At 43.5% G+C, this 21665-nt stretch overlaps 1 protein-coding gene across 2 annotated transcripts in view; it reads right to left on the bottom strand.

Annotated features, from left to right (window-relative positions):
* The window catches only part of MISP (mitotic spindle positioning), an 89867-nt gene that overhangs the window by 56658 nt on the left and 11544 nt on the right, over positions 1-21665 (bottom strand). For both annotated transcript variants that reach the window (XM_088460298.1, XM_088460300.1), the window contains exon 2: positions 1896-2059. In XM_088460298.1, the coding sequence (XP_088316424.1) occupies positions 1896-1955 (60 nt within the window). In that variant the 5' untranslated portion in view covers positions 1956-2059. The remainder of the gene's footprint in view (positions 1-1895; positions 2060-21665) is intronic.

The following is a 21665-nucleotide window of genomic DNA, read 5'->3' as shown; positions in this document are numbered from 1 at the left end:
AGGGGTCCCCCATGTTTGTTAAACCAGCACCAGGCTCTTGGTGCTGGCACTGGTTCTAAAAATACGAGGAACAAAACAAGTAGGGGTCCCCCGTATTTTCAGAACCAGCACCAGGCTCCACTAGCATGTGGGTAATACCATGGCCAGGGGAGACACTTGATGGCATCGGCGGTGGGTACACACTTGTCCAATGTCGGTCGGGAATTGGATCTCCCACGGATTGGACAAGTGTGAAGTGAACCCAGCATTAGGCTACAATGGCTAATTCACCTGAAGCTGATGTTAGCTAATTGGGCCAAGCTATGAAAAGCCAAGCTTTTTGGAACTTGATAAATTGGCAAGACTATGGGGGGACAGTGCTAGTTTGTCTAATGCAGGGATCAGGTGTTGATAAATTGGCTAGTTACTTAAATCATGTGGTAAACTGACATGCAGCATGATTTACAGGAAAACGTGGGTTAAAAAATAGGCCCCTGATAGAAAATGCTAATTTTTTGTTTGGTTGTGTGGCGTCTCAAAGTTAGGCAGGGAGGTGGGGTTAAGGTCTGGAACGGTCCAGTACTGCTGGAAGCTACTGATAACACCAGTTACTGATAATTCTAGGAACCTCACAACTGAGCATCTTACAAACATGCTGACTGCACACAAGTGAAAACAGACACATAGGAACTATACAAACACAACTAAATAAAGACATGTGCATACTGTAGACACAGACATGCATGTATTTTTATATTCCGACGCAACTAGTAGTACACAAACAATAAAAAAATAAATCCTAAAGAAGTTAATAATGCCATAGTGTTAATGGAAACCACTGTATATAATAACATGACTGTATGTAATAACTTAGGTTAAAGTTGGGTACAAACTAGACGATGTATTTGACAATTTGTCATTTTGAGGTGAATCGGAACTACAAATCGTCCACATCATCCAGTGTGTATGCACTATTGCACGCTCCTGTGCGTCTTTCATTGTATCCTCAGATCTGCCCGCAGTGCAGGCTGATCTCAAGATCCAGTAGCCGACACCATGCTTCTGGATGCGGCGGGGGAACGATATATCGGGTGGTGGTACACCAGATCATGCAGTGTGTACGGACCGCCCAATTTATTGTGCCATTGCTTCTGCCGTCACTGGGTACACACATCATCATCTTTAATGTAGAAGTCCCTAACTAGGAACTAGTTTGAGATTTTCTTACATACAGTTTTACCCCTCCTCAACAACGGTTTCTTAACATGTTTAACTAGGACAGTATACACAGACATTCCAACCCCTGCTTTCTGCACAATTCACCATCAATGTCTCTCAACTCTGCCATTTACTCTCTCATCATCATCCCTGGCTGTCACTTTACATATTTCTTACTGCCCCCTGTTGATCCACCCCACATATAAACACTTTGTCTCACCTTCCAGTCCTGGAACACTTGTATCTTTGTCCTGTAGCCATGCACTCTACACTGAACCAGCAATGTGTGTATGATTAGGGACTAGCAGGCAAAGTCCAGGGATCATAATGGTGCCACACCCAGGGCAGAGGAGGGTCCTAATGACAAGGGTTTCGGGGATGGTGTGCAAGATGCAGTGTGTGTATTTTTAAATTTGGCATTGCAGCAGGGGGTTTTATTATGAACACATAAGTAGGTTCGTGTGCCAAAAATGGGGTAATGCTGGTGTGGTGTATGATAGTGATTATCAATGTAGTTTATTTAACATATAGAGGAGTATGAATCTGTATTTCAAAGCATAGCTATCCAATGATAATGAAGTTTACAATGCGCTTATTCATAGTTTATAACATAAGTCTGAAGTGTACCTGCTGGCCACTTACTAACTGTCACACAGTTTCACAGTTATTGCAAACACAGAGCATTGTCTTCCACTTACCTGCTCCCTCCTCTCCAAACTGCTGCACAGTACCTGCCATGGAGAGGGGTACTTGAACATACTGCGTCTGCACACACCACCAGCCAGGTGCCAGGGGTCCCTGAAGTCTCAGTAATGGATCTCAGGATATGTGAGGAGCAGTGTCAGGGAGGTATGTGTCAGTCCTACAGAAGAGATCTCAGAATGAAAACTAAGGCGGAGAGAGAGCAATAAACTTGTGTGCACACTTACTGACAGGTACATCCCATACAAACATCCTTGTAAAAAAAAAAAACATGCACATTGCACATACCAACTGTCAATAAAGCAAGTCAGTATCTGGTTGTTATCCTCTTTCTTTTAAAAAAACAAACAAACAAAATAGTGTTTGTTCTAATAATTTAGGATCGTAATTAACACTAAATTCAATTTTAACATGACTGAATTTTTAACTAATTAAAAAAATGCATCTTCACCCCTGTTCATTTACTATTAGTTTAGTATGTGCTGACAGGGCATGCTGATGCTTGCAGTTCTACAAGTACCAGCATTCTCTGGCATCCATATGCATAGTATACAAGTGCCAGCATGCCAAATCAATAAATGGTAACCAGAACAACTAAAGTATTTTACAACTTTCACTCCTCACCTTACAACTACACAGTGTGGTTGGGAAGAGATCCATTGCTTTTCAGCATGGGCAATGCTGGTGCTGGTGCTGCTGCTACTAGGTGAACCAAATCATTATGTATTTCAATGCTGTCGCTGGGTCCCCACACAGAGTGCCAGCCGCTTCTTATGTGGCTGGGTATTAGTATTACTATTATTATTACATTTTATTTATAAGGCACCACAAGTGTTCCATAGAGCCGTACAGATAGCAAAACAATAAGGCAATACAGGGAAAAACAGTACAGTACAAGTTGCACTACAAATCTTGACACAGCCACTGTGTGCAATTAAAAAATACAGCGTCAGTTGAAACATGTAGCTCTCAGCGTGGGTGCAAATATATAGATATTGATCTAAATATTTGTGCAAACAACTGAAAAAGGCAGCCTATGGTAACATAAAATGTAATATAAAGTGTAACTTTTCTTTCAAACATTGTTGCACTATTGTTCTCTGGTTCCTTTTGAGGAACTACAGTACTCATTAAGGGGCCTATTCATCAACACTAAAATAACGGTTTTAAGGACATTTTCCTTAATTACCGTTTTTTTCGTAGAACACACTTAACACAGGAGATATCACTGATATCTCCTGGTTAAGGGCCTGATTCAGAGCCGGACGCTCTGACCAGAGCGCTCGCTCTGAATCAGGGCTCTCCTCCATTAAAATGGAGCGTCCTCCTGGATGCTCGTATAGCTGTGGGTGACCACCCACAGCATATACGAGCGTCCAAAAAGATGGTCGCGATGGTCTTGACCATCGCGACCATCGGACTTGCGACGGAAACCCTGCGGTAGGGTTTCCCAGCCACAAGTTCTGGAGTGATTTTGGCTCTATCAGAGCCAAAATCACTCCCACTGACATCACTAGTGTTGTCAGTGGGGCCGGCTTCAGACGGTAGGCGTTCCCATGGGAACGCCTCCGTCTGGCAGGCACGCCCCCGGCACGCCCACCAAAGGGGGCGTGCTGTCAGTCACCATCGACAGCACGTCCCCTTTGGTGCGAGACCCGGAGCAACAGCTTGGCTGTCGCAGTCCGGGTCTCGCGCATGCGCGCGATGGAGCTCCCTCCGTCGTGCGCATGCGCAGTGGGGAACATCGACCCACTTGCGAGCGTACTGCCGCTTGCAAGTGGGTCTGAATGACCCCCTAAGTCCGTCTGTGTTCATTTTCACTCTCCTCATACATTAGTATGGGGATATGGAAATTAGGCTATTCATCAAATTCCGAAAATTATGTATTTTCGGAATTTGATGGCGTTACTATACGCCACTCTCAGGTGGACATACACAGAATTACCGCAGCTGTAATCGGTACTGCTCATGAGTCACTTTTGTGAACATCACGGCGCATTGGCAGTACCGATTACAGCCGCGGTAAGGTAGAGCAGGCAACTTTTCAGAATAGATACTTATGGAGAGGATAAATGATGAATTCCTCGGGTAATTAGGTAGAACTCCATGGAGTTCTAAACCTAATTACCTCCATCGATTTTTTTTTTAGTAATGATGAAAAGGCTACTAAGTGTTCTATTTGGTGAATTACTAAAGAGGTGCAAAATTCCATTTCCTGTACCCACCTAATAAAGAAGTCCAAAACTTAATCTATTTGGATTTGAATGGAAACATTGCAGCAATACCGCTATGTAAGGAACTTGCATGATTAACTATTTATGTCACAGTGGATTAACTTTTATATATTAATAGACTTGTGTGAAGCCATCTGGGCACCATTTATGGAAAATGTATTTTAATTTTAATATAAGCATGGATGCAAATAACAGGTCTAGTTCACCTGAAAAAACAAAAACAGATGATTGGGGTCCAAGAGAAGTAGGTGATGAGAACCGGAGTGAGGAGGGCCCTGCTCATGGAATTTACATTTTAAAGAGGAGGGGGAGAAAAACGGAAGACATAAGAAGTGAGCCAGAGTAAGGGTAGAAAAGAGGTAGACATGGTTAAGTGGAGGATGGATATGCTTTTATGCACAGGTGGGTTTTCAGCGCCCGCTTGAAGGAATGCAGGCTGGGGGATAGTCTCATGGAATGAGGGAGATCGTTTGAATGGTGGAGGGGCAGCTCCGGAGAAATCTTGAATTCTGGAGTAAGATGTGGTAACCAGAGAGGAGGAAAGGCAGCGGTCATTGGCCGACCAGAGAGGGGAGGAGAGAGTGTGTAAGGAGATAAGGCTGGAGATGTAGGGAGCTGTGAAGTTGGAAAAGGCCTAGAAAGTGCTAGTTAGGAGTCTGAAAAGGATTCTGTAGGGGAAGGGAAGCCAGTGAAGGGCTTTGCAGAGAGGGGAGGCAGATGTGGAGCGATGGGAGAGGAAGATAAGTCTAGCTGCAACTTTAAGTACAGATTAGAGAGTAGCAAGATGGAAGCAGGGATGTCCAATGAGAAGAAGGTTGCAGTAGTCAAAGCAAGCGATGACCAGTGAGTAGACAGTGGTTTGGTGGCATCCTGGGAGAGGAAGGGTCTGATTTGAGCAATGTTGCGGAGATGGAAATGATAGGGATAGGGCAAGAGATTGACTGTGGGGGGGGGAAAGAGAGGGAAGAGTCAAGAGTGACTCCCAGGCAGCAGAGTTGGAGAACAGAAGAGATAGTGGTGTCGTTGACAATGATAGAGAGGTCAGAAGGGGAGGAGACTCTAGATGGAGGGAAGACAATGAGTTCAGTTTAGGCCATGTTGAGTTTGAGAAAGCACTCGGACATCCAGGAGGAGATAGTAGAGAGGCAACTAGACACCAGAGAGAGAAGGGAAGGGGAGAAATCATGAGAGGAGATGTAGAGTTGACTGTCGTGAGCATAGAAGTGATACTGAAGCCCAAAGGAAATGATGAGTTCACCCAGCTAGAAGGTGTACAGAGAAAATAGTTGTGGCAGAAGAGTAATGGGAGGAGGAGATATTGTGACAGATGGCCTCAATTTTGGAGGTGAAGAAAGAGGCAAAGTCAGTGGCAGTGAGGGAGGGTGGGAGGGGGTGGGCGAAGGAGTGCATTGAATGTGTCAAAGAGACAGCAGGGGTTGGAGGACTGAGAAGAGATGAGAGACTTGAATAAAGAGTGCTTGGCAAAAGGGCAGAGCAGTAGGAAGAGAGGATGAAGTTAAAGTGGAGAAAGCCAGCTAAGGAGCAAGCGTTCCTCCAGTGGCATTCAGCGGTGCATGAGCATTTTTGAAGGAACCTGGGTAAATTTGGTGTGGCAAGGTTGGGGCTTGGAGAAGCGAAGTGGGACAGGAAAGGTGGGGGAAACAGAGTCGAGTGCAGAGGTGAGGGTGAGGTTGTAGAAGGAGGCCGCCCGGTTGGGGCAAGCCAGGGTTGATAGGGGGGTGAGGAGAGTATCAAGCAAAGAGGAGAGAATAGCAGATCAAGAGCATCGAGATTGCATCTGTGAATGGTAGATTTGGCCGTGAGGAGGGGTGCAGGAGAGGAGATTGTGGTCAAGGAGTAAGAAGGGAGAGTTGGAGAGTCAGAGAGAGTGCAGAGATGGAAGAAGACAAGGTCAGTGAAGTGGCCGAAGCAGTGGATGGGGGAGGAGGTCCATTGAGAAGGAGGAGGCCAAAAGAGGAGGAGAGGGCAAGAAATTTGGTGGAAGCTGGCTCAGTGGGGATGTCAGTGGTAATGTTGAAGTCATCTAGGATCAGGGAGAGTAGGTCAGAGGAGAGGTAGTGGGGAGGCCAGGCAGCAAAGTAGTCAAAGAATTGGGAAGTTATGCCAGGGGGACCGGGTGGTCATCAGGTCTGATGGACTGGGTAGAAGAGAGCAGCAGGGGATGCAGTGTCAGTGGAAGAAAGCCAGGTTTCAGTGATAGCAAGAAAGTAAAGAGAGTTAGAGATGAAGAGGTCATATACAGCGGCTAGTTTGTTACAGATGGATCTGGAATTCCAAGAAGGAGATTGGCAGGGTTGCAAGTGTGTCAAGCTGGGCTGGGTCTGGGAGGGAGATAAGGGCAGGTGGTGAGGATGGGTATTGGGCGGGAGTGCGGACACATTGTTGCAGTAAATTTTAGTGGAGAAAGTGATAAGTTAAAGGGGGCAAATACAGTGAAAGGTAATACAAGTCGAACACAATTAAGGCTGGTACTCAAGGGTAAACTGTTGTGAAAGTTGTAGTGTGTACAGCGGATAGAGACAGTGAAGGTAGGTAGGAAAGAATGCAGTTCAAAGAACAGTGCAAGTAAGATTCTCTAAGTACAACTACAAAAGTATATTGATAAGGGGATTAATCAGGAGATGTTAGGGGTGTAGGAATACAAAAATATTATAATCAGAGCTAAATATGCATATATGTGAGGGTGATGTAAAAACAGATGGCAATACAAATGAGAATTTTACAGGTATATAGGCAGAACTATGTGCATAGGCAAACGCAGGGGGGGTTTCCTTCTGCCTGGAAACCCCCCTTCCCAGCCCACACCATGACCACAATAGAAATAGTAATATTATGGAATTTGAATAGCGCTGCATGTTCTTCTCAGTATCATAAATTAAATAAATATCACCAGCAGTGGATATTTTAACATGTATCAGCCAGTATTAAATAACCTGTGCACCACTTAGGGGATTTGGAAAACATGCACTGTTAGGGATGCACTGCTATAGAGCCCAATATGTAGAATTATGTCCAGGGCAGTGCTAGGTTCTTCTGCTGCTCCCCCAGACTCCCTCACTTGCTCCAATGATCTAAAATAAAATCATTTCAGCTCAGGCAGGATGGCCCTACTGCTGCAACTAATGGCTTACTGTGATCTCTGGTTCTGTATATGGTGGAATTATGACACACCATACACTTTGTATGACGCATATTAAAGCTCGATAAGTGGTACTTATGCCCTCTTCATGGACTGGCCACACTCACTCTAAAATCAAGCATTTGGAAACTCCTCTCTAGAAATCCTGCATTTTTCACTGATGTGGGTACAATCAGATATTAAAAAGCAATCAGTAACAACAGAGAGCAAAATGATAAGTCATAGCAATGACCGGAGGTCTGTGAGGATTGTCCAGGTTTTGTATACAGCAATTGTTTTAGCAGATGAGTGAGATACCTCACAGTATTTGGATGATAATAGTCCTTTAGGAGCACAGCTGATAATAGTCCTTTAGGAGCAGAGTTGATAATAGTCCTTTAGGAGCAGAGCTGATAATAGTGCTTTATCAGCAGAGCTGATAATAGTCCTTTAGGAGCAGAGCTGATAATAGTCCTTTAGGAGCAGAGCTGATAATAGTCCTTTAGGAGCAGAGCTGATAATAGTGCTTTAGGAGCAGAGTTGATAATAGTCCTTTAGGATCAGAGTTGATAATAGTCCTTTAGGAGCAGAGCTGATAATAGTGCTTTAGGAGCAAAGTTGATAATAGTCCTTTAGGAGCAGAGCTGATAATAGTGCTTTAGGAGCAGAGTTGATAATAGTCCTTTAGGAGCAGAGTTGATAATAGTGCTTTAGGAGCAGAGTTGATAATAGTCCTTTAGGAGCAGAGCTGGTAATAGTCCTTTAGGAGCAGAGCTGATAATAGTGCTTTAGGAGCAGTTGATAATAGTCCTTTAGGAGCAGAGCTGATAATAGTGCTTTAGGAGCAGAGCTGATAATAGTGCTTTAGGAGCAGAGCTGATAATAGTGCTTTAGGAGAAGAGCTGATAATAGTGGTTTAGGAGCAGAGCTGATAATAGTCCTTTAGGACAAGAGCTGATAATAGTGCTTTAGGAGCAGAGTTGATAATAGTGCTTTAGGAGCAGAGCTGATAATAGTCCTTTAGGAGCAGAGTGGATAATAGTCCTTTAGGAGCAGAGTTGATAAGAGTCCTTTAGGAGCAGAGTTGATAATAGTGCTTTAGGAGCAGAGCTGATAATAGTCCTTTAGAAGCAGAGCTGATAATAGTGCTTTAGGAACAGAGTTGATAATATTCCTTTAGGAGCAGAGTTGATAATAGTGCTTTAGGAGCAGAGTTGATAATAGTCCTTTAGGAGCAGAGCTGATAATAGTGCTTTAGGAGCAGAGTTGATAATAGTCCTTTAGGAGCAGAGCTGATAATAGTGCTTTAGGAGCAGAGCTGATAATAGTCCTTTAGGAGCAGAGCTGATAATAGTCCTTTAGGAGCAGAGCTGATAATAGTGCTTTAGGAGCAGAGTTGATAATAGTCCTTTAGTAGCAGAGCTAATAATAGTGCTTTAGGAGCAGAGTTGATAATAGTCCTTTAGGAGCAGAGTTGATAATAGTCCTTTAGGAGCAGAGTTGATAATAGTCCTTTCGGAGCAGAGCTGATAATAGTGCTTTAGGAGCAGAGTTGATAATAGTCCTTTAGGAGCAGAGCTGATAATAGTGCTTTAGGAGAAGAGTTGATGATAGTCCTTTAGGAGCAGAGCTGATGATAGTGCTTTAGGAGCAGAGTTGTTGATAGTCCTTTAGGAGTAGAGTTGATAATAGTCCTTTAGGAGCAGAGCTGATAATAGTGCTTTAGGAGCAGAGCTGATAATAGTGCTTTAGGAGCAGAGTTGATAATAGTCCTTTAGGAGCAGAGCTGATAATAGTCCTTTAGGAGCAGAGCTGATAATAGTGCTTTAGGAGCAGAGCTGATAATAGTGCTTTAGGAGCAGAGTTGATAATAGTCCTTTAGGAGCAGAGCTGATAATAGTCCTTTAGGAGCAGAGCTGATAATAGTGCTTTAGGAGCAGAGTTGATAATAGTCCTTTAGGAGCAGAGCTGATAATAGTCCTTTAGGAGCAGAGTTGATAATAGTCCTTTAGGAGCAGAGTTGATAATAGTTCTTTAGGAGCAGAGCTGATAATAGTGCTTTAGGAGCAGAGTTGATAATAGTCCTTTAGGAGCAGAGCTGATAATAGTGCTTTAGGAGCAGATTTGATAATAGTCCTTTAGGAGCAGAGCTGATAATAGTGCTTTAGGAGCAGAGTTGATAATAGTCCTTTAGGAGCAGATCTGATAATAGTGCTTTAGGAGCAGAGTTGATAATAGTCCTTTAGGAGCAGAGCTGATAATAGTGCTTTAGGAGCAGAGGTGATAATAGTCCTTTAGGACTATTATCAACTCTGAGTTGATAGAGCGGGGAGTGTAGCTAAGAGTGACCAAATGTCCCGTATTCACCAGAATAGTCATCAGAGGTTTTTTTTTATGTTGCTCCTACCATCCCGTCAGTTTACCACATTGCCCCGTTCATCAACAATTAAATTGATTTAAAAAAAATATTCTTAACTTAAAAGATTTACATTATTGACAGAGCCAATAGCTAAAACATATCATGAGTAAAAAAACGTATTACGACCCATACGCATGCGCAGATGTGCGAACATCGCTCGGAGCAAACGAGTGGCCGCTTACGAGCGGCTCTGAATCAGGCCCTGTGTATGAACTATGGAGACAAAAAAATAATTCAGATTTTTTGTTTGTCTGTTCGTTCCGTCATCACGCAAAAACTATGGGATGACTTTGGATTGCGTTTTCAATACTGGATAGCTTAGTCACATAGAAAGAAACTTAGGTATGTATTATCGCAATGGGACATCAGGAAGAGGAGCAATAAAGGAAAAAACAGACGCTTGACACTCTGTGCATACAGTGTGCAGGATCAAGCTAAAAATTATTTTTTTGTGGAATTTGCACAGACTCCTCAAGCCCAAAGAACGCAAACAGTTATATATTTATGCATATATAAATACATATATATATATATATAGAAAATCCAACTATATATTAAGCACTAATTAGGCAGCTTATCTTGACTCATGAAGTTGCAGTATACATGTCAATCCAGTAGATGGTGCACCAAGACAAATACTACATATCATAGAGTCACTGCTCATGTTACTTGCAACCTTTCTGATTTACTGTATGTTTAGTGGCTTGCTCATGAGTTAGTAGCCACAAGCATCTATTTGTGTTAATCCCTGAAGGAAAAACTGCAAATATTGTTTACAAAGACATTTTGTGATCAATGTCTACTATATAATATATATACATCACAATATGAGATGCCACTACTGTCTTTGTAAAATTAGTTCCTCTGAGCAATAACAGACTTCCATGTGAGCGAAGCTGCGGGTGGGCAAATGCTAGTATATATAGATAATTATATTTTAATTACAGTAGGAGCTAGTTGAATGCATTTGTTCAAAAGTTTTTTTTTATACTTATTCATTCAATATAGGTTCTTAACGACTTTGACAAGGGCCAAATTGTGATGTCTAGATGAATGAGTCAGAGCAACTCCAAAACGTCAGGTCTTGTGGGGTGTTCCTGGTATGCAGTGGCTAGAACTGGCATCTGCTGTAAAATTGCATTTTAATGTAACTTGTTCATTTTGGTGAAAACATTATTGCAGATTTTTTCTGTACATGAGTGGCCTTATCGCGGCACGTGTACAGATTCAGGCTGGCAATATATTTATTGTGAAAGCTATCGCTTTACTGCTGGGACAGGCTCCAATCTGCAGTTGGAAAAAACCATATTGCTCTGCAGAGGAGAAAATATAAAATGTGTAGACCGCATTAGAGTTATGAAGGGGTCGCGTTTTAACACATCTGTAAATTGCAGTGTTAAAATAAAGTTGCCTAGTATTTGTGCTATAAATGTGTCTTCATAACCTATTGATGCAGTCATGCCAAACGGCTTTTCTTGGAGCTGTGCTACTTGGCTTGTACTGTGCATTTATTTTTGCATATTTTTTAGCTCAAATATGCATTTTAGTCACAATGCAAGACATCACTGACTCATTTGATATGTAACACATGTACATCCATGTGCCAATCAGTCTGACTCTGTATACGAAGTGCTATATTGCAGCGGCTGCAGATTTTTTTCACGCCAAGCTCTGTTGTGCTTTATCTATGACTTTGTACGGGATGTAGTTACGATACCTACAGCCGTCATACCGGCTGACGAAATCCCTGGTGCCGGAATGCCACTACACGGCCAGAATACCGACGACGGAATACCGACAGTAGTGGACATCCCGACACCGTAATCCCGACAGCCGGGATGCCGATCGTAAGTATAACAGGGCTTGTTAGCTCGTAGCCGTGGGGGGGAGGAGGGTTAGGTTTAGGCATCACGGGGGGGTTAGGATAGGGGAGGTGCAGGTTAGGGTTAGGTACCACCAAAGGTGCATTAGGGTTAGGCACTAATGGGGGAGGTTTAGGCACCACGGGTGCAGGGTTAGGTTTAGGCACTAACGGGGAGGGTTAGTGTTAGGATACAGCAAAGGAAGGTTAGGGGGAGCAGGGGGGATGGTTAACATACTTACCGGACCCATCAGCATCTTGAGCATCGAGATGCCGCTGTTTTTATATTGACAGCAGGCATCCCGAGTGCCGGGATTCCATACCGATTTCCTTTGTACATATGTAAGGCTAATTCCTGTGTTGTTACAGTCACAGCCCGATGTCTCTGGGGAGTGGTGGTTTGCAAATTTAAATAAAAAGTCACTATGCTGTACCGCTCGGTAAGGCTCACTCACGCTGCATGGTGTTTTGAGGCAGGTGTATGAGCTATTGCGTACGCAGCTCCAAATTCGTACAGAATGCATTTGTGAAAGTATGCTAATGCCTGCTGCAGCTCAGCCAGCATAGAGACGCCCACTGCTGCTTTCTCACATCCATAATACCTCGCACTCCTTCGTATACATCGCTACCATCGACGAACATTGGGCAGTCACGCACAATTACAGCAGATCTGACCAGCCGCAGAAACTGCAAGTCTCGTCGCCCGCAGTACTCAAGCTGTGTATGCAATCGCAGTGGCTAATTTATGCATGCCCATGAAATGGCGTTCAAACGGACAGACACGCCTGCGTTTTTCCAACCACTCCCCCATCACCACCCCCAAACACTCACATCCTGTCACTCACTCTGCGATGGATTCCTCAGTGCATCCATAGTCGCAGTACATTCGCAGCACACGCGCAGTGCGGTGCATGGGCAGTAATTAACAATTGCTCCATCTGTGTAATCGCAATTGCGTACATTGCTGATTCAGGCCGTATGTGCAAATTTGCACTTTAAGATTAATTTTATCCTACCTATACTAAATGATTTCCATTTAAATATATATAATATATAATATGTATATGTCTATATATACACCTCCAATGAAAGTGAGTCGAGCACTAGTGCTTATAGCCTGTGACTGGTTATTGCCAAGCTAATGCCTGCACACAATGTGCCTGATTTAGAGGTGGACGGAGTGTTGATACCGCACACAATTGGCCGAAGTCTGTGCGTGCATCTGAGTCGCACTGTGCATGCATCACGATAGTTGCTGCAGGGAGACACGTAACAAATCTGGACGCAAAGCTGGGGATTTCAGTGAGTGTTCCTGGTAGGTAACTGAGAGTGGCTAACAAGACACAGTAGCGCTGACACAGGACACAATGTTGAGATGGAGAAATTTCACCTACCGTAGTGTCTGAAGGTGCACCGATGGGTTAGCGCCACAGCAAGTGGGTGTCTCGGTATGCTAAGAATTGGCTTCAGCATTAGCATAAAGCTACAGACGCAGCTGCGGCTAAAAACACGTCTACTTCCACCTCACAATGAGCCCCAAGGTTTGGGTTTCTGCACAAATGCAACTAGCATCAGGCTATAAGCAGGCCAATGTTACCAATAGACAAACCTAGGCAGTAGCCTAGGTCACCAATGATCAGAGAGCACCTAAAACAGTGATTAAGGGGAAGATTTAATAAAGCTTGGAGAGAGATAAAATTGGAGACAAATATTACCAACCAATCCACTCCTAACTGTCATCTTTCAAACACAGCCTGTAAAGTGACAGTTAGAAGCTGATTGATTGGTGCTATTTATCTCCAATTTTATCTCTCTCCAAGCTTTATTAAATCTCCCCCTAAGTCACATAACATATCTATAATAGGTGCAGTGTGTTTAGTGCACATGGACCTCTTGGTCCAGAGAGGTCCACACCCTGCACACATATAATTATACTAACCTCTCTGGAGTCCCACGTTGGCCAGCATTGCAGAGTAGCAGAAATGACTGTAAAAGTGTTGCGGCAGTTATTTTCCCGAAGATTTGCGCAGACGCCATGTTCCCAGAGATCTGCAAATGTGCAGAAGACTCTGGCACAAAGAGACTACTGCGTTGCCAGAGAGGACGGGGTCTGTACAGATTCTGCACACGGGCTCTCACTTCTCTTAAACCACCCCTGTCTAACACCCTCACATAGAGTGCCAGCTGCTTACATGCAGGAGAAGCAGCCAGTATTTTTGCATGTCGGTATTATGCTGGGAATGTGGTGTCTGGCCGTGATATCAAGTCCAAGCTCCACACTCCTTGCTAAACTAAAGTAAGCAGTAGGGGTGGAGAAGCAACGCGAAAAAATGCAGGCCCAGCCCTTAGGAAAACTCAGCCCACTGCTGAAAGGAAATATGTGATATATTGTTTCAAAAATAGTATCATAGAATTTTCACTATGTATCCCAGCAATCCCCAGCAGCCATTGACTGGTGTTCGTAAAACTATAAATGACAGAAAATCCATGTTAATGTGAATATACAGTATATATATAATGCAACAAATTGCATCATAACCTTTGTGCTGGCCCCTCCTGGATTGAGAAGTCTGCTATTTCAATCCGTCACTTTTGACCTTGTGTTTCCCTGTATAGAACATTTGCATACTTGGCAAGCAGCCACTGAAAAATACTACTTTCACTTCCTCAATCAGGGTGTCCTATCTCCTTCTCTCCCATGGCAGTATCTGACCAACATTGTCTCTTTGTACTTTAGAGACCTACAATCTAGTTTCCCTGTTCAGCCATATTTAGGCATACTTGCTTACTCTCCTGTTACAGTCTGGAGGCTCCCAAAAATAGGATGGTGCTCCCGGCCGCCCCGGAAGGGTGTACAAGTCTCCCGATGCTGGCCGCTGCCCACCGTACCACCCCCATGTCCCGCACAGACGTCCACCTACTCCCCCCCTGCAGCTGGAAGGAGGGGCTGATGACGCATCCTGCGCTGAATTGCATCATCATAGCCCCGCCCCCACTTTACAATGCCATTACTGTAGCCACAATGATGCAATCATGCCGTGCACACTCCCCGCACTGCCTACATATGCTGTACCATCAAAACGTATAGTAAATCCCCTGCGCTCCACACAGGTGCAGCTTGAAAAATGTGATAATCAACAATCACTTAAATATACAGAAAGAACACGTATCAAGCACTCCTCCTCTAAGGTACAGTCTATAAACTCACTGTTTGTGCACAATAAATAAAGGACAATTCAGTTCATGCTGCACAAAGTTCCAAGAATAGTCCTTATGACGGAAAGTAGTCTCCTCCAATGCAAGATGACCCTCTTATATTTCCAGGGTATACTCCAACACTTATGAATAAATTAGTGTCACAGCACCTTCAAATGAATCATAAAAGGGAAATAGCATAGCATAATACCATAACATTTATTTGTGGATTAAACAAGGGCATACAAATGAATAAACAAATGGATTAAAACCATAGGCAAAGTGACCGAGTACAGTAAGAGACCTTTTGAGAAAGGCACAATGACTCACAGAAGGGTTGGTCCTGCTACCCCTGGAGCAATATCGCCTTCCTTCTGGTAATATCCCAATGTCCTCTTTGTCAGCAGCTCCTCCAGAATACACCAACCTTGATAAAGACTTTGAAGAGTTAAAACGTGTTGGTGTATTTTGGAGGAGCTGCTGCCACATAGGACGCTGGGATATTACCAGAAGGAAGGTACATTTTTAACCGTCTCAATTTAGACTATTACTGTATCCAGGAATAATATGGTAGCCCAACTAGGCCTATCATGTTTTAACTTGACAACTTATCAAGTCTATCTTTAACCTATGTTAAATGAATAGACTCTATCTTTTAATTTGATACAAGATGGGGGAAATATGGGATTTAGATCCCCCTCATCCATGGTAAATTATGTTTTTGTGTACCCACATATGTGTGCCATCCAGTGTCGGGGTAGCAGGACACAATGTGCCCTTCCCCCAATTGTGGAAAACTATATATTTTTTTTTATTAAAGTTTATTCAATGGATGAGAGGTAATATATACTGTAAATTACCTGCACAGAGATCCATATTAAGCAAAAGAGATAACAATAATAAACACAAACTGTACATAATAAAGGAGCATCATGAGATGACTTGCAATGGAAGAAATGACATCACATAGTTAGACTCATCCAGATGTAATTCTTTGAAAACACAGAGTAAAGAAGAGAAAAAAGTAAACGAGAAGAGTAAGATGAAAGAATGGAATGGCCAGCCATAAAGAGAAGAAGTATGGAAAAGGGGAGGACATCCCAGACATCCCGCATAGTGTACAGGTTATCTCACATAGGAACATGTCCATATCCGGAAAAAGAAAATCTGGGATGAAAAGTGACCTAACAGTGAAGGGAGGGAAAAGTGTGAAGTCCGAGGTTCCTATGTTTTGGTAAAGCTCTTGGATGAGTTACGCATTATCCTGGTTAAATATTCCATGGAGTATGTGGCAAATCCTGGCTATGTTCTTATTTATAGTTGGAATTTTAGGTGATTTCCAGGCTGCAGCTAGGTGACATGTTACTGCAAGAATCATATGTCGGAGCAATTTATGTTGATAATGGGAGGCATTGGGAGCATTTAGGGCCGTATTCAATTAGGTGCAAAAAGTAGTGTTTGGCGAAAAGCGTTCATGGGTGCGAACTTTCACGCATAAGAGTGTATCGCGCTATCCAATTGCCGGAGTGTTTGCTTGTGCGAAAGCTCCATAGGCAGAAACCGGCAAAAAGTTTTTCCCATCTCAGAGCAGGTGATAAAATGTGCAAAATCCCTATTTTTGTCTAAAAATGTCGGGACTTGGTTCAGATCCCTTTGGAATCCCCCCCCCCCCCCCTCTAATGACTAATTAGGCAAACATTATTTTTAAATTAGCTTAATTCCCCCTAATAATGACAGGTCATTTTTGGGGTGAAAATTTAAAAAGTATTGGAAAATGGATTTAAAGTACTGGGTGAAGTATTTTTGGTGGGTTGTATGGATGGGGCAGATGTTTTTAGGATTACAGGTGTATTTTTAACTATATGCTAGCACCCATTTTAATGTACCCCCAATTTAACTACAGCAATTATTTTTTCAAAAAAAAATAGCTTTTAGCATTTTTCCATACTTATGCAAATATGCATATAACAGCCATTTCACTCAATTTAAGGACCCAAAATACTTTTATTAGGGCTAGTAATACACTTCTATATTGATTTCCAGTGTCAGAAGGCTTTTTATGGGGTACAGACTGATTTCCCAAAAATGTGCTGTACTTTTCGCTAGTTTCGCCAAGTGCAATCATTGCACATATGTCTTTTCTTGTGTTTTGGGGCAAAAAGTGGGAGCGCGCACTGCAAAAATACGCAAAAAAATCGCATCAAAACAGGCAAATGGGGCAAAAACTTCACCCTGTGAACACTTTTCGCCAAATGCGACTCTTTGCACCTAATTGAATCCAGCCCTTAGTGGTAAAAGAAAATACTTTGGATCGAAAGGTATGTCTAAACCTATAATGGAGTTATGGAAAACATTGTTTTCAGTAGTGCTGGGCGGTATTACTGGTGATCACAGGTGAATTCCCCTCTTTCTAACATGGTATCGGTACGTCATACCCTCGGACCTAAGCCCAGCAGATAAAATACTGATGCCAGTAAACCACCTAACCCTCCCCTCTCCCCCCCTAACCCTCTTTTAGGGGTGCCTAATCCTAACCTCCCCCCTGGGGTGCCTAAATCTAACCTTCCCGCCCCGCACCCTAAACCTAACCCTCCCGGGGGCGCGTAACCCTAACCTCCCCCCGGGGGTGCCTGACCCTAACCCCCCTTCCTCTAGCCTAACCCTAACCCTCCCAGGGGGTGCCTAACCCTAAGTCCCCCAGGGAGCCCCTAAACCTAACCCTCCCCCCCATGGCTATCTGCTCCCGACACCTGGCTTACCTACGATCGGTAAGCCAGGCTTCGGGATTTTGTCGTGGAGCTGATGATAGGATTTCGACGCCTATCATTGGTCTCTTGCCAGGATTTCACAGTCAGGAAGCCGGCGTTTGGCATTTCGACCGCCGGCTTGCTAACTACATCCCTCTAATATGTCTGTCCATAAAGTTGCCTGTGTCATTATGCTGCCCTCCCCGCATATATGGAAAACATACATTTTCCATAGCGCAGAGTAACATTGTCCTGTGATCAGTGGAATATTTACAGTCGCACAAGAATAATTCCTTCTCAAATAGAGAGAACAATAGAACCCTCATATCATATATATAGAAAAATTCAGAAAGTTATTTTGACTGAGGGGTGCTACCACCGACACCTATATCATATATACAGGGAAAAGAGAGACAGGAATGATATGTCATATGTGGTGCACTATTGATTAAAACTTTACTTTTATTCTTTTGTAGGTTAATACCCAATTGGGAGAAAAAGAGTGCAAAAAATTGTTTCAAAATTAATAAAGTGTGTCACAAAGAAAGAAAGTGTGATTAAAAGTGAATCGCGCCGCATGTATCCTGACCTACTGTGTCATAATAAAGATTGACTGATACTTGTTTGTGACTGTGTGTCTACTCAATAGGAAAAGTATTCGATTACCTAATCTAAATTCATGAAAATGACACATATGAGTCACACATGATCCATTCGGTACCAAGTGCTCTCAAGGTTCAGTCAAGTGATTATTAAGTGTGTTCAAGGCTGCTTCTAAGGGGTATTGTCATACCATATAGTCATGTATTCTATCTCCCAGAAGCTGTGGCTGTAATAGGAGAGATCTCCTTTCTAAACAATAATTTGAGAATAATAGCCAGTTTATCAAAGGGTGATTTCCTTTTAGATATCGTGATCAACAAACTATCACTACATACAGTGCTCTGGCAGATATTTTTTAGTCAGAACACTATACACCTTAGATATAATAGTGTATAATGAGAATTACTCCTTGATGTTGATTCCTATTTGATGGTGAATAACAGAACAGTTTGAATGAAGATATGCATTTTAATGTGTTGATAGATAATGAGTCACGTTATTTGGTGGATAAACAATAAACTAGAGAGCCTGTGTAAGGATTCTCTATGCCTGTGTAAGGATTCTCTATGACTATATGGTATGGCAATACTTCTTAGAAGCAGCCTTGAACACACTTAATAATCAATTGACTGAACCTTGAGAGCACTTGGTACCGAATGGATCATGTGTGACTCATATGTGTCATTTTCACGGATTTAGATAAGGTAATTGAATACTTTTCCTATTGAGTAAACTAGATACACAGTCACAGACAAGTATCAGTCAATCTTTATTATGACACGGTCAGGATACATGCGCCGAGATTCACTTTTAATCACACTTTCTTTCTTTGTGACACACTTTATTCATTTTTAAACAATTTTTTGCTGCTCTTTTTCTCCCAATTGGGTATTAACCTACAAAAGAATAAAAGTAACTTTTTAATCAATAGTGCACCACATATGATATTTCATTCCTGTCTCTCTTTTCCCTGTATATTGTCCTGTGATCACCAGACAACAACATCATTTGAAAGAGGGGACTTAACTTAAAGTCCCTCCCCCCCCAGGTCTTCCATTTTTTTTTTTTACATTACAAGAACTTCCAGCGGCCGGCGTCATGTCCCCACCTGACAGGAGCCAAAACTCACAGTGGGGGCGATGAGTCCCACTAGTCATCCCCGGATTTAACATGCATGCAGATGGACGTGTGGGACTTGTCTTCCACTGTGAAAGGGTTAGGGGGAGTATTTATCAACACTTTAACAAATGACATGTGGAAACTGTACTTTCTGCATGCTTTTCACATTATATTACTATAGCCGCTATGTATTAAAAATGAATGCAGGAGACGACCAAATATCTCTTGCGTTCCTCAAGTATCTGCATCTTTTCACTAGAGACCTGCCATTCCCATTCCCTGTATAGGAACAGCAATTTTATCTAATGTATAAAGCACTAAAAAAGGATTTTTTTTTTAACTTAAAATCTATATTTAACCCCAGCTTTGCTGTGGTTTTGACAGACTACAGCATTAAAGAGGGATCTTTTCAGGTCACTGCTCTGTGTGTCTGCAACTCCTCCTCAGCTACCCCCTGGTCCCTGAAGGGCAGAGCCGCCCGAGTGTACTGGACCTCCTATGTTTTTGACATTTATGTTTGATTTTATCCTATGGTAAAAAATGGGCATAGCACAAAAGTCACATATGTGAGTTCAAGCACAAGAGTTTGCAAAGTGTCATCAACTAATAATCCATAAAATGGTCAGTATAAAAAAAAAATCTAAAAATCAATTAAATGTTATCCAGATGTCTTTATAGTGTTAAGATTTCTGATAACTGTTAGAATTGTTTTTATAACTTATTGGTCTCAACACACTGGTTTCCCCAAATACCTATGTTATATTTACCCTTATCGGGCAGGTGGCACTGGAGTTAGGCAATTAGGGCCTGATTCAGAGCCGAACGCTCTGACCAGAGCGCTCGCTCTGAATCAGGGCCCTCCTCCATGAAAATGGAGCGGCCTCCTGGCCGCTCGCATAGCTGTGGGTGACCACCCACAGCATATGCGAGCGTCCATGATGATGGTCGCGATGGTCAAGACCATCGAGCTTACGACGGAGACCCTGCGGTAGGGTCTCGCTGCCGCAAGCCCTGGAGTGATTTTGGCTCTATCAGAGCCAAAATCACTCCCACTGACATCACTAGTGATGTCAGTGGGGCCGGCTTCAGACGGTAGGCGTTCCCATGCTAACGCCTCTGTCTGGCAGGCATGCCCCCGGCACGCCCACCAAAGGGGGCGTGCTGTCAATCAACATCCACAGCACGCCCCCTTTGGTGCGAGACCCGGAGCGATGGAGAGCCCATCGCTCGCCGGGTCTCGCGCATGCGCACGACGGAGCTCCCTCCGTCGTGCGCATGCGCAGTGGGGGAACATCGACCCGCTTGCGAGCGTCCTGCGCTTGCGAGCGGGTCTGAATGACCTCCTTAGTTCAGCGCATCAGCATCTGCACATGTGCACATTGGGAGAAGGCCCCCATACATCAGAGATTGATTGGGGCTATTGTGCAATTTGCAATTGATTGTGTATAAAAATCTTTCCCTTTTTCGATCGATTGTGGCAATTCTGCAATCTGCAATTGATTGAAAAAGGGAAATATTTTTATACACAATCGATTGCAAATTGCACGATTGCTGCAATCAATCTCTGATGTATGGGGGCCTAAAGATCTGAAATATTGCTGCAATGTATATTGGGGCACCAAGGGAAGTCTTTGCTAGGACAGCTGCTTACGGAAAGGTGGTCCTGGATGAAGGTTTGTACATTTCACCTAAAACATATCTGATGCAATCATTGACAAGTCTGAATGGATTGGCTGGCGAAGCAGTAAGTGTACTCTTACTGCAGTCAGCCAGTATTGTCGGGGAGCTGAATAACATAAACTTTAATAGATCCGAATACTTGAATAAGTTTGAGGAAAGCTAAGCACCCTGTTTAGGATGGAATATTGCTAGTTCACCAGGGGTTAAGGAAAGAGGGGGCATAGTCGGGGTTTGTGTCCATCAAAACAATAGCCTATTGCAGCAATAATGAGCATGGCCCATACTATGCATTATAAATAACCTGGAAGAGGAGACATCTTCCTCTTTTCCAGTTCTGGAACCAGGCTGCTAAGCATCACCTTTTATAATTCATTGTGTTCTGCTCTCACTATATTTCATTAATAGTCCTTTACTGCTCCCATTTGTATATTCATCCAGTCCCCCCAGCATCCTTCCTCCAGTTCCTGTGGTAAGCTGGCTTTTCTCTCCCCCTCCCCCCAGCCCCAGCGCCCTCCGCTCCACTATTCCTCTCTGCCTCTACCCGCCCTCCCTCCACCTCAGCCTCCTTCCCCACGCTGCTTACTCACCCCACATCCGGCACACACACACAGCGGGCCTTACCCAGGTATGCCACACGGCATCCGGCGGCCTGCGATGCCGCCCATTCCTGCCCTCCAGGCGCACAAACACAGGTCGCCTTTCCGCAGGCATGTCACGCAGCTCCGAGCAGCCCATGATACCGCGCCTTTCACCCTTCAGGCACGCACGG

Source organism: Taudactylus pleione, unplaced genomic scaffold (assembly GCF_031769625.1).
Source record: "Taudactylus pleione unplaced genomic scaffold, aTauple2 ptg000044l, whole genome shotgun sequence".
In the NCBI taxonomy this organism is placed as follows: Eukaryota; Metazoa; Chordata; class Amphibia; order Anura; family Myobatrachidae; genus Taudactylus; species Taudactylus pleione.
The sequence above is the reverse complement of the archived record's forward strand: the minus strand, read 5'-3'. Positions and strand labels throughout refer to the sequence as shown.